This window comes from Balaenoptera acutorostrata, chromosome 4 (genome assembly GCF_949987535.1).
Source record: "Balaenoptera acutorostrata chromosome 4, mBalAcu1.1, whole genome shotgun sequence".
Taxonomy (NCBI): domain Eukaryota; kingdom Metazoa; phylum Chordata; class Mammalia; order Artiodactyla; family Balaenopteridae; genus Balaenoptera; species Balaenoptera acutorostrata.
Window position 1 is genome coordinate 143,561,223 of NC_080067.1, and position 13,666 is coordinate 143,574,888.

The 13,666-nt window shown below is 43.5% G+C and overlaps 1 protein-coding gene across 2 annotated transcripts in view; it reads right to left on the reverse strand.

Annotated features, from left to right (window-relative positions):
- HLCS (holocarboxylase synthetase) overlaps window positions 1-13,666 on the reverse strand; it is a 196,586-nt gene that overhangs the window by 179,778 nt on the left and 3,142 nt on the right. For both annotated transcript variants that reach the window (XM_057545542.1, XM_057545543.1), the window contains exon 2: window positions 12,501-12,638. In XM_057545542.1, coding sequence (XP_057401525.1) covers window positions 12,501-12,638 — 138 coding nt within the window. The remainder of the gene's footprint in view (window positions 1-12,500; window positions 12,639-13,666) is intronic.

The window sequence follows — 13,666 nt, forward strand, 5'->3', positions numbered from 1 at the left end:
CTGAAGCCCGCGTGCCTAGAGCCCAAGCTCCACAACAAGAGACGCCACCGCGATGAGAAGCCCGTGCACCGCAATGAAGAGTAGCCCCCGCTCGCCGCAACTAGAGAAAGCCCACGTGCAGCAACGAAGACCCAACGCAGCCAAAAATAAATTTTAAAAAAACTACAATGAGATACTTCATCCTCTACTAGGATGGTTAAAATCAAAAAGATGGACACTAGGGAATTCCCTGATGGTCCAGTGGTTAGGACGCCACGCTTTCACTGTCAATCGGGTTCAGTCCCTTTCAGGGAACTAATATCCCACATGCCATGAAGCGCGGCCAAAAAAAAAAAAAAAGGACAATAACAAATATTGAGGATGTTGAGAAATCAGAACCCTAAGACACGGCTGGTAGAAATGTAAAAGGGTGCACCCTCCTTGGAAAAGAGTTCATCAGTTCCTCAAAAAGTTAAACAGAGTTTCCAAATGACCCAGAAATTCCACACCTAGGTATATACCTAAGGGAACTAAAAATATACATCTACACACAAAACATGTACACAAGTGTTCATAGCAGCATTATTCATAATAGCCAAAGAGTAGATACCCCAAATGTCCATCAACAGAAAAACTGATAAATAAAATGTATATATACATACAATGGGATATTATTCAGCCATAAAAGGGAATGAAGTACTGATACATGTTACAATGTAGATGAATCTTGAATACATTATGCTAAGTCTAGGAAGCCAATAACTAAAGGTCACATATTATATGATTCTATTTATATGAAATATTCAAATCAGACAAATCTATAGAGTTGGAAAGTAGATTAGTGGCTCCCAGGGACAGGACCACTGGGAAGTGACTGCTAATAGGTACACATTTTTTTGGGGGGGTGATAAAAATGTTCCAGAATTAGATGGTGGTGATGACTGCACAACTGCTGAATTGTAATTATACACTTTAAAAGGATGAAATTCATGGTATGGTAATTGTATCTCAATTTTAAAAAGAAAAAGAAAAGAGTCTGGAGTCCTCCAAGGTTCAACACTACCCCACAGAATTGTTATGCCTTAGTATTTCATTTCTCTCCTTAAAGAGAATTCAAACTGAATTTAACTTTTCTCCTTAGGCAAACAATAATTTTTAAAGTTGAGAAACACTGTCTTCGAGGGAAAAATAATAAATGCAAGCCTTTATGGTCAAAAGGTCGAAACGCACTCATCAGTCTAGCTTATTTGGAGAAAGAGAAACCTCAGAGTTTTTAGCTCAACGTGTAGCTTTCCCTCCCTTTTACCACCTACTTCTCCCACCTCCTCCCAGACATCCAGCCAGAGTGAGCAGAATTCACCTGGACGGGCCAGCCTGACCAATGCTTCAGTAGGACTCTGCATTTCAAATAGGACATCTTTGATCCAGGGTGAAGAGTTGAAGTCTACAATTCAGACAAATATTTAGTTGATTCCCAGCTTTGAGAATGCAGGAAGGATGTCAGCTCAGGAGGATGAGAAGATAAAGTATCGCCTTGGCAAGAGCTGACTTTTCAGATGAGGGTGAATGGGAAACATGAAAAGGAGCAATGCAACCTCCTGCATGAGGCTAAAAGCATCTTTGTTCTCAGCGCTATCGCTGGCAGAGAATAAGGACAAATACTCAGCCGGTGGAGATACAGCCCAGAATTTAGTTGTTCAGACGTTGATGTAGCACCCTGCTGCAGCGGGCACTGGCGTGGAGCTGTGCCTCAAAGTAAGCACTTCCTGTAAAAGGAGCCAACAATGAAATCCTCACACCCAGGAGAGACGCAGGAGATAAAGCAAGGGGGGAAGGACAGGAAGCAGCCAGAGAACAATATACACACACGTCCCTGATCAAGTTTCTCAACTAGGCCGGCTGTTTCCTCACCTCAGTGCATTTCCTTTTTCTAGGAACGTGGTCCGTGAGCCACAGACCATGCAAACTCCTCCAAGCAGCGCTGCGGCCCCGATCAAAGCAAAGCCGCAGTGTCACCGAGATTCATCCAGGGTGTCTGCCATCCGCCCGGTGGCTAAGCAAACAGGCCACTTCCCATATGCGCTTCCAGCTGGAGACAAAGGGACAGAGGAAGAAAGGGGAAGTCAAGCAAAAGGCTTACTCCCCAAGATCAAAGGCAAGGAAGCCCTGGTCAGCCCTAAACAAGGGGATGTCCTCCTCTCCTGTGCAGCCTGCAGAAAGCCCTTCCATAACCCAAGCTTGGGACTTGAGGCTGCAGTGACTATACTATGTGTCCACTCCACTCAACTCAACACACACGTGCACCAGGAAGGGGATCCAGGAACAAACGGCACGGGGTTAAACTCTCTACAACAAATTGCCCTTCCCAAGACTGCCTGCTGCAGGTGCGGAACTGAAGTTCTGCAGCTAATCGGGCAATGGGAATCTCAACAACCAGTTAGGTGATGGTTAATCTATGTGCCAACTCAGCTAGGCCACGGTACCTGGATATTTGGCCAAACATCAGTCCAGAGGTGACTGTGAAGATAAACATCAGTCCAGAGGTGACTGTGAAGATATTTTTTAGATGTGGTTCACATTTAAAATGAGTCAGCTTTGAGTAGATTATCCTCTGTAATGTGGATGAGCCTTGTCTAATCAGTCGAAGGCCTTACAAGAAAAAGACTGAGGTTCCCAGGGGAAGAGGGAATTCTGCCTCTAGACTGCCTTCAGACTCAAGCTGCAACATCTATCTCCCCTGAGTTTCCAGCCTCCGGCCTGCCCTGCAGATTTGACACCACAATCACGTGAGCCAATTCCTTAAAATAATCTCTTTCTTTCTGTTTCTCTCCCCCGCCACTTCCTCCCTCTCTTTCCCTATATATGTACACATATATGTATATGTATGTATGTATGTATAATGCACGCATGCACACACACACACACACACACACACACACACACACACACACACACACACCCTATTGTTTCTCAAGAGAACCCAGATAAATACAAGTTACAATCAGTTACCCTGAATAAGATCAATGTCACAGCGTCGACACTGCTAATTTTCTGGCTCTTGTTTCTCCTCTTACAGATCAATGTAATTACATGCTAGGTTTTTAAACATCTAGTAATGAATTGAATGAAGGAGGGCTAGACACACAGAGATGTGAAGAATCTGAAACCAGGGGAGTAAGGGGAAGAGGTTATTTCTTACTTTCAGTTATTCTCAATGCCTTTTGGGTTTGAAAACAGAAAGGATACAGGAGTACTACAAAATTCATTTTCACTCTATTATTTAAAAAGATACTATGCCCCATGGTGCTCTTAAGAGAAGGGTGTTGGAAAATCAAGTGACAGTGTAAGGGATATGACAAGTCCACAGCAAGCAAGAGCTGAAATAATAAAGTGACCCAGGTGAGACTTAAGGTGGTTCTGCAAAACCGTAACTGACCAGAAACTCAAGAAAAAGGGTGGTCTAGGTGTTCTAATTTTCTGAATAAATGAGAGCTAATCAGAAAATAATAGAAATACCCTTGTTGTCATAACCTTTTTCTATTATGTGTGTTCTTCTTCTTTTTTTTTTTTTTAATTTTTTTCTTTTTGGCCACGCAGCTCACAGGGTCTTAGTTCCCAGACCAGGGATCGAACCCAAGTCCCCTGCAATGGAAGCGCAGAGTCTTAACCACTGGACTGCCAGCAAAGTCCCTATCATGTGTGTTCTTTAGATGCTCCATAAGCACCTGAGACCCAATGTCTACAGTGTACTGCACTAGCGTCGACAAAATTCAATACCCATTTATGATAAAAGCCCTGCAGAAAGTAGGCATAGAGGGAACTTTCCTCAACATAATAAAGGCCATATATGACAAACTCACAGCCAACATTGTCCTCAATGGTGAAAAACTGAAACCATTTCCACTAAGATCAGGAAAAAGACAAGGTTGCCCACTCTCACCACTATTATTCAACATAGTTTTGGAAGTGTTAGCCACAGCAATCAGAGAAGACAAAGAAATAAAAGGAATCCAAATCGGAAAAGAAGAAGTAAAGCTGTCACTATTTGCAGATGACATGATACTATACATAGAGAATCCTAAAGATGCTACCAGAAAACTCCTAGAGCTAATCAATGAATTTGGTAAAGTAGCAGGATACAAAATTAATGCACAGAAATCTCTTGCATTTCTATACACTAATGACGAAAAATCTGAAAGTGAAATTAAGAAAACACTCCCATTTACCATTGCAACAAAAAGAATAAAATATCTAGGAATAAACCTACCTAAGGAGACAAAAGACCTGTATGCAGAAAATTATAAGACACTGATGAAAGAAATTAAAGATGATACAAATAGATGGAGAGATATACCATGTTCCTGGATTGGAAGAATCAACATTGTGAAAATGACTCTACTTCCCAAAGCAATCTACAGATTCAATGCAATCCCTATCAAACTACCACTGGCATTTTTCACAGAACTAGAACAAAAAATTTCACAATTTGTATGGAAACACAAAAGACCCCGAATAGCCAAAGCAATCTTGAGAACGAAAAATGGAGCTGGGGGAATCAGGCTCCCTGACTTCAGACTATATTACAAAGCTTCAGTAATCAAGACAGTTTGGTACTGGCACAAAAACAGAAATATAGATCAATGGAACAGGATAGAAAGCCCAGAGATAAACCCACACACATATGGTCACCTTATCTTTGATAAAGGAGGCAAGCATATACAGTGGAGAAAAGACAGCCTCTTCAATAAGTGGTGCTGGGAAAATTGGACAGCTACATGTAAAAGTATGAAATTAGAACACTCCCTGACACCATGCACAAAAATAAACTCAAAATGGATTAAAGACCTAAGTGTAAGGGCAGACACTATCAAACTCTTAGAGGAAAACATAGGCAGAACACTCTATGACATACATCACAGCAAGATTCTTTTTGACCCAGCTCCCAGAGAAATGGAAATAAGAACACAAATAAACAAATGGGACCTAATGAAACTTAAAAGCTTTTGCACAGCAAAGGAAACCATAAACAAGACCAAAAGACAACCCTCAGAATGGGAGAAAATATTTGCAAATGAAGCAACTGACAAAGGATTAATCTCCAAGATTTACAAGCAGCTTATGCAGCTCAATAACAAAAAAACGAACAACCCTATCCAAAAATGGGCAGAAGACCTAAATAGACATTTCTCCAAAGAAGATATACAGATGGCCTACAGACACATGAAAGAATGCTCAACATCATTAATCATTAGAGAAATGCAAATCAAAACTACAATGAGATATCATCTCACACCGGTCAGAATGGCCATCATCAAAAAATCTAGAAACAATAAATGCTGGAGAGGGTGTGGAGGAAAGGGAACACTCTTGCACTGTTGGTGGGAATGTAAATTGATACAGCCACTATGGAGAACAGTATGGAGGTTCCTTAAAAAACTACAAATAGAACTACCATACGGCCCAGCAATCCCACTACTGGGCATATACCCTGAGAAAACCATAGGTCAAAAAGAGTCATGTACCAAAATGTTCATTGCAGCTCTATTTACAATAGCCAGGACATGGAAGCAACCTAAATGTCCATCGACAGATGAATGGATAAAGAAGATGTGGCACATATATACAATGGAATATTACTCAGCCATAAAAAGAAATGAAATGGAGGTATTTGTAATGAGGTGGATGGAGTTAGAGTCTGTCATACAGAGTGAAGTAAGTCAGAAAGAGAAAAACAAATACAGTATGCTAACACATATATACGGAATCTAAGGAAAAAAAAAAAAAAGGCCATGAAGAACCTAGTGGCAAGACGGGAATAAAGACACAGACCTACCAGAGAATGGACTTGAGGATATGGGGAGGGGGTGGGGTGAGATGTGACAGGGTAAGAGAGTGTCATGGACATATATACACTACCAAATGTAAAATAGATAGCTAGTGGGAAGCAGCCGCATAGCACAGGGAGATCAGCTCGGTGCTTTGTGACCACCTAGAGGGGTGGGATGGGGAGGGTGGGAGGGAGGGAGATGCAAGAGGGAAGAGAAATGGGAACATATTGTATATGTATAACTGATTCACTTTGTTATAAAGCAGAAGCTAACACACCATTGTAAGGCAAGTATACTTCAATAAAGATGTTTAAAAAAAAAAAGAAAAGAAAACCAAAAAAGAATAATAATTTTTTTTAAAAAGAAAAGAAAAAAGTTTTAGCCTACTGCCCATAGGATGAAGTCCAAATTCCTAATTAGCGCAAAGAAAACTTATACAATCTGTGTATCCTGTGTATTTGCCATACTATTAAAGGACATTCAATTTTGCTACATAGAAAAGAAGAACAACAAACAGCATGAAGATCATAGATATATTAAGTCAGTAACTTTTCAGACATGCTAAAGATAGGGGAGACAAAAGGAACGTATGTGTGTTGAACATAGATAAAAGGGACAGAACAAAAGACAGTATTCCTCCTAAGCAGAAAGTCATGGATGGACCAAGTAAATCTTAAATATTAGTAAGACACAAATCATACCACCTCCAGATTGACAGTTATGTCATCCCTAAATCAGCCACCCATTAGGGTCCCATGTATATTCTGCCTAGAAATACAGGTAAAATGCACAGCTTCTCAGCAGGTCACTAGTAAACCACAGCTCTTCCAGGCATACATGTCCCAAATCTCACCAACAGAGCACGTGTGTGCCGGCCACAGGCATCCCGAGTCCCGGTTAACCTCAACTCTGGTCCTTATAACCACACCCTCGGCGGGGAAGGCAGATGCAGTAGAGAGAGGCAGGATGTGTGAACACTGCCTAGCTCAGGATTCAGGGGTGCAGTCCTTCCATCCCTCAGCCACCCCATCTAAGTGTTAACGGACCCCAGCACTGTTTCTTGCTGTACATTTTGAATTGATTTAATAAACGGTGCAGTTTGAGCATCTTAACTTTTTCTGTGAGTCTCTCTATTCTGTGACTGCTGGATAACCTGCCTGGTAATGTACTGGAAAGCTATCACTGCATCAAGGTAATTTCCCACGTAACACTCCAGCCCCATCTTTCCCCTCTGGCCTTCTCCTGAGCCAATCCCCCAACTCATGTTAATTAGACTCCAATTGTACTGAACCGTGTGCAGTTCTCCAGGTGCAAATGCTGTGTGCCTCTGCATCTGCAGTTCTGACTGGAAGCCTTGTCCTCCTTCTTCATGTAATTCCTGTTTTTTCCTTAAAAACTCAGATATTACTTCCCGCCCCTGGAACATCCTTCCTGACGCCACCCCATCTGGATAGATTCACCATCACCCCCATACTTGCTTTCCCAGAGCACTTTTCACAATGAACTTTAATCGTTCCTTTCCTTAGCTGTCTTCTCCCTGACACTGTGAGCTCCTTAAGATGACCGTGACTGTCGTCTCTAAATGCATCTTTCATCTCCATATGACATACCTCCAGCCCTAGCACACAACCTGGCACATAATAGGCACTCAGTAAACCTTGGATGGAGGAATGAATGAAGGCCTTGATAGAATAATAGGAACATGAGTGAATTTTCTGCAATAAGCGAACTGTGTAAGTTCTTTGGGTCAGAGATTCTTACGGAACAGGACTGCTAATATAAGCACAGAAGATACTGAATATTGAGCTGAATCTGCCACGACCCACTGGTATCTACTATGGCACCTAATAAAATAATTAGAACACAGTCTACTGTGCAATAAATATCTGTTAGTGAAAGAATGATTAAGTGAAAATATGAATATGTGAATGCTACATTTTTTTTAATTTGTTTATTATTTATTTATTATTTATTTTTGGCTGTGTTGGGTCTTCGTTTCTGTGCGAGGGCCCTCTCCAGTTGCGGCAAGCGGGGGCCACTCTTCATCGCGGTGCGCGGGCCTCTCACTATCGCGGCCTCCCCCGCTGCGGAGCACAGGCTCCAGACGCGCAGGCTCAGTAGTTGTGGCCCACGGGCCCAGTCGCTCCGCGGCATGTGGGATCTTCCCAGACCAGGGCTCGAACCCGTGTCCCCTGCATTGGCAGGCAGACTCCCAACCACTGCGCCACCAGGGAAGCCCTGAATGCTACATTTTTAAAACTGAATTCCTGAGATTCATTTATTTGCTGTTGGGGGTCTGTAGAAAAACCACAGATGCAAGCCATCTGAGATATCTAAAGTTTCAAAAGATGTCATTTTCTGACATGTGTAAGAACGGTATCGCATCTGTAAGCATGGTATTGTACAACCCTAAAAATGGGAAAGAATGTAAGGTGTCAACAAGTTCAAAAGTCTTTCCTCCATAATGTATTTGCTGTTAAATATCTTAGGATCCGGTCAAAATCAAATGACTTTAGAGTTAGGTGAAAAATACATAGAGTCATAAGAGCCCCCAAGCTGCAAAATCCCATCAAACAATCAACCTGAATGGTAACAGCAGACCGAGAAGACAGAGACCTGTGAAATCAACTCCGTTTTAAGATCTGAAGCCCAGGGACTTCCCTGGTGGCGCAGTGGTTAAGAATCTGCCTGCCAATGGAGGGGACACGGGTTCGAGCCCTGGTCCAGGAAGATCCCACATGCCGCGGAGCAACTAAGCCCGTGCACCACAACTACTGAGCCTGTGCTCTAGAGCTTGCGAGCCACAACTACTGAGCCCACGTGCCACAACTACTGAAGCCCGCGCACCTAGAGCCCGTGCTCCGCAACAAGAGAAGCCACTGCAATGAGAAGCCCGCGCATTGCAATGAAGAGTAGCCCCCGCTCACCGGAACTAGAGAAAGCCCTCGTGCAGCAACGAAGACCCAATGCAGCCAAAAATAAATAAGTAAAAATAAATTTATTTTTAAAAAAAGATCTGAAGCCCAGTTTATAAAATGGAGCTCTGTGTAATAGCCAGAGTGGTCCAACATATGGCTCTAGACATCTCCAGCTCCTGGCTGCAAGACCCACCAAACCCTCTGATGACAAATAAGATGAGTTAACTGGATAGTACCCTTGGTGGGTAGGCATCCTTCTACCCAAAGAAAATTAAGAATTACGTAACCACTATTAAGTGAGATCTTAATTAAATTACCCTTAGAAGGTAAATTAAATAACTGTGGTGGCAGAAATTCTAATTATCTGCCAATATCCAGCCTTTTTTTCTCCCTTGTAATAACATAACTCCAGGTTTCTACCGAATCCATGGCTGTCCAGCTACAGACTGTATTTCTCAGCCTCCCCTGCAGCTAAGTGATGGGATCAGAAGTGACAAGTGAAAGTTCTAGATCACAGTTTTAAAGAGGAACCTGGTTGGTCCCCACCATGCTTCTTCGTCCCCCATTCTGAGGGCTGGGATGTGGATGAGGTTGGCAGTGGGGGGGGCGGGGGGGTAGCAGGAGCCAGCCTCCACCAAGAGAGAGAAGAAGGATGGCAGAGGGGAGACAACAGAGCAACAAGATAGAAGGGAGCTGGGTCCCTGGATGGCCTTCCAGAGCAAGACCACACCTTCAGAGACGAGTAAACTTCTTCTCTGAACCACTGTGGTCTGGGTATCATTTGTTACAACAGCTTAGCCTATATGTTACATAATACAGTAACTGTGCTGCTTAAGATGCTATGTGTGGACTTCCCTGGCAGTCCAGTGGTTAAGACTCCGTGCTTCCACTGAAGGATGCGATCCCTGGTCGGGGAACTAAGATCCCACATGCCACAAAGCGTGGCCAAAAAAATAAATAAATAAATAAAAATTTTTAAATGCTATGTGTATAAAGATATACACTAAGTAACAACAATTTAGGAAATTAAAAGCACAGCAGTCATATTTTTGTGTTAAAAAGGAATCTGTGCATATTTGATATTTTATGTAATTGCAATATTTTAGAAGTTCTGGCCCTCATTTTAAATTGAAATTTTTTTTTACATCTTTATTGGAGTATAATTGCTTTACAACGGTGTGTTAGTTTCTGCTTTATAACAAAGTGAATCAGTTATACATATACATATGTCCCCATATCTCTTCCCTCTTGCGTCTCCCTCCCTCCCACCCTCCCTATCCCACCCTAAATTGAAATCTTACTAAATATATATAGCATTAGAATATATAAGAAAACTTCAAGGGCTTCCCTGGTGGCACAGTAGTTGCGAATCCACCTGCCAATGCAGGGGACACGGGTTCGAGCCCTGGTCCGGGAAGATCCCACATGCCGCGGAGCAACTGAGCCCGTGCGCCACAACTACTGAGCCCGCACTCTAGAGCCTGCGAGCCACAACTACTAAGCCCACGTGCCACAACTACTGAAGCCCGTGAGCCTAGAGCCCGTGCTCAGCAAGAGAAGCCACCGCAATGAGAAACCCGCACACGGCAACGAAGAGTAGCCCCCGCTCGCCACAACTAGAGAAAGCCCGCGCACAGCAACAAAGACCCAACGCAGCCAAAAATAAATAAATAAATAAATATTTTAAAAAAGGGAAAACTTCAACCTTTAATCTGATAACTTCAGTTTTCTTATCTTTAAAAATGACAATAATGGACTTTCCTGGCGGTCCAGTGGTTAAGACTCCACGATTCCACTGAAGGGGGTGCGGGTTCGATCCCCGGTTGGGGAACTAAGATCCCACATGCCACACACCACAGCCAAAAAAAAAAAATTACAATAATATCTTGTAGAATTATAAGCATTACAGGTAATACATATAAATGCCCAGCAGGGGCTCAATAAATTTTATCATTATTATCATAAGTATATATAAGGCTTAATGAAACAGTAGGAACCTGCAGGAGAAAACATAATGTCGTAGTATACTAGGTTACTCTCAGGCCACCTGCCAAATCCTATGCCCCCTCCCGAGCCCCAAACAAAGGAGAGTTTCCTGCTCTCCTTTACTTCACCTATCTCCTAACTCTCATTTCTATCCACCTTGAGTTGTAGTCAATTATTTCCAGTCTTGTTCCTCTCTTCCTTTTTGTTCATCCAAATCCAATGTCTTTTTTTTTTTTAATATTTATTTATTTATTTAATTTATTTTTGGCTGTGTCAGGTCTTAGTTTTGGTACTCAGGATCTTCGCTGAGGCGCACAGGCTTCTCTAGTTGTGGCGAGCGGGTTTTCCATTTCTAGTTGTGTCGCGCAGGCTCCAGGGCACGTGGGCTCTGTAGCTGTGGTGCCTGGGCTCCAGCTGAGGCGGGCGAGCTCCGTAGTTGTGGCACGCGGGCTCAGTTGCCCCGCGGCATGTGGGATCTCAGTTCCCTGACCAGGGATCGAACCCTCGTCCCCGGCATTGTAAGGCGGATTCTTTACCAATGGACTACCAGGGAAGTCCCCAATACAATGTCTTAAAGACAGTGTTTGTGAGATGGAGGTCCAGTGACTATGGCTTTCTGTCATCAGCAAAACCCCTCCCGGACTATCCACGTGGCAGGTGGGGAACATACGGTGGGTCAGTGAGGGCAGAAAGGACTCATCACAGACACCCAAGCAGAAGCAGCACACAAGGGGGGTTAGGGTCAGATTTCCATGAACCTGAGAGGTGCTGGCTTTGGTCAGAAGGCATCCATGGAGAGCTTATGCCAGAGTACATCCCCACTGGATGTGTGTCTAGAAAGATAACTGGCCATCCAGAGGAAACCACACTGAAGGCACCCAAGATGGGATGACACCTTCACAGTTTCAACAAAAAGATAATGAAGAAGAGAATGGAATGAGGAGGGATGGAAGTGAAGGAGTAAAGCAGAGACACCTGGGGAGTGGAATTAGTAGAACTCGTAACCGAATGGCAGGTAGGACACAGGAGGGGGTGAAAGGAAGCACAGTTTGGGGTGTTCACCTGAGATTTTCTTTTTTTCCAGCAGAGGAATATAAACAACCAGTGTGGGACACATCACTGAGTTTGAAGTGCTTTCAGAATACTTGGGGTGAAATCTCCAGGAAGTATGCAGCAATATAAATCATCTGATTTTGGAAGCAGTAAGTTGTGGGGCGGGACCCTATGACCTGGGGAGAGACTTGAGCAGCGCTGCGCAGTAACATACCTCAAGCCACAAAACAACTTAAAACACAGGTAGCTTTTTTCTTTTTTTTTTGGCTGCACCGCATTGCATGCAGGATCTTAGTTCACCAACCAGGGATCAAACCCATAGCCCCCTGCGGTGTGGAGTGGAGGCACAGGGTCTTAACCACTGTACCTCCAGGGAAGTCCCAAAACACAGGTAGGTTTAAATCTAGCAGCCACATTAAAAAGGTAAAAAGAAACAGGTGAAAGTAATCTTACATATATATATATATTTTTTTTTTTTTTTTTTTTTCCTTCCCCCCGGCCGTGCTACACAGCCTGCGGGATCTTAGTTCCCTGACCAGGGAGTAACCCTGGGCCCAGCAGTGAGAGAGTGAGAGTGCCGAATCCTAACCACTGGGAATTCCCTACTAATATATTTTTATTTAACCCGAAGTATCAGAAAAGAAAGGGAATCAATCACAAAGGCCAGGAAAGAGCACTCATAAAAAAACCAAATTAGTGTTGATTATGGTACACAAATGAAAAACACGGTACTCACAGTTTCCGAAGAGGACGATGGTCTCTGTAAAGTCTCACCTTGCACCCAAATGCTCTCTGTCACAAATGCTATGTGTTCTGCTTCAAGTATAAAAGGAGAAACCAGAAACAGGGCCCATTTGTTCAAGTCATCAATGGACTGGATAGAGGGAAAGAAACACAAAAAGGAAGGATTCAATATGACTTCAAACCACGACTGCCATTTATATCAACATCCAGGACAACCCCGCCTCTGCAATTCCAGGTGGCATCTGAATAAGGTCATTGGCTGCTCTCCTATAGACCACATTAACCCTGCATTTTTTTGTTGAACTGTGACTATTTAAACAGCTGCAACATCCCTCAATGTCACATGACAGTTTTAACATCTCTAGATATTTCTTATCAAGCAATTAATTCTGAAACTTATTCCCACCATTCCTTACTGCTGAGAGCATGTAGGAACCTTCCAAATTACAACTTGGAAGCACATTTAAAGATGAGGCAGCTCAGGGACTTCCCTGGCGGTCCAGTGGTTAAGACTCCGTGCTTCCACTGCAAGGGGCACGGGTTTGATCCCTGGTCGGGGAACTAAGATCCCACATGCTGCTCAGCATGGCCAAAAAGAAAGAAAAAGATGAGGCAGCTCAGAAGTGCATGATGGTCAGCAGAAGCCTGTTACTGACAGATGCCCGAAGAGCTATTCCTCCTTTTCCTCCAGCCATTACAGCATAAGAGTGGTTAGCAGGGGCTTCCCTGGTGGCGCAGTGGTTAAGAATCCGCCTGCCAATGCAGGAGACACGGGTTCGAGCCCTGGTCCAGGAAGATCCCACATGCCGCGGGGCAACTACGCCCGTGCACTGCAACTACTGAGCCTGCGCTCTAGAGCCCACGAGCCACAACTACTGAGCCCATGTGCCACAACTACTGAAGCCCGTGCACCTATAACCCGTGCTCCGCGACAAGAGAAGCCACCACAATGAGAAGCCTGCGCACAGCAACTGAGAGTAGCCCCCGCTCACCACAACTAGAGAAAGCCCTCGCGCAGCAACAAAGACCCAACGCAACCAAAAATAAATTAATTTTTTTTTAAATTAAAAAAAAAAAGATTGGTTAGCAGATTGGATGTGTCCATTAGTCTCTGCTCTTCTCCTGAAATTTCTCTAAAAGGACTGTACATTAATCTAC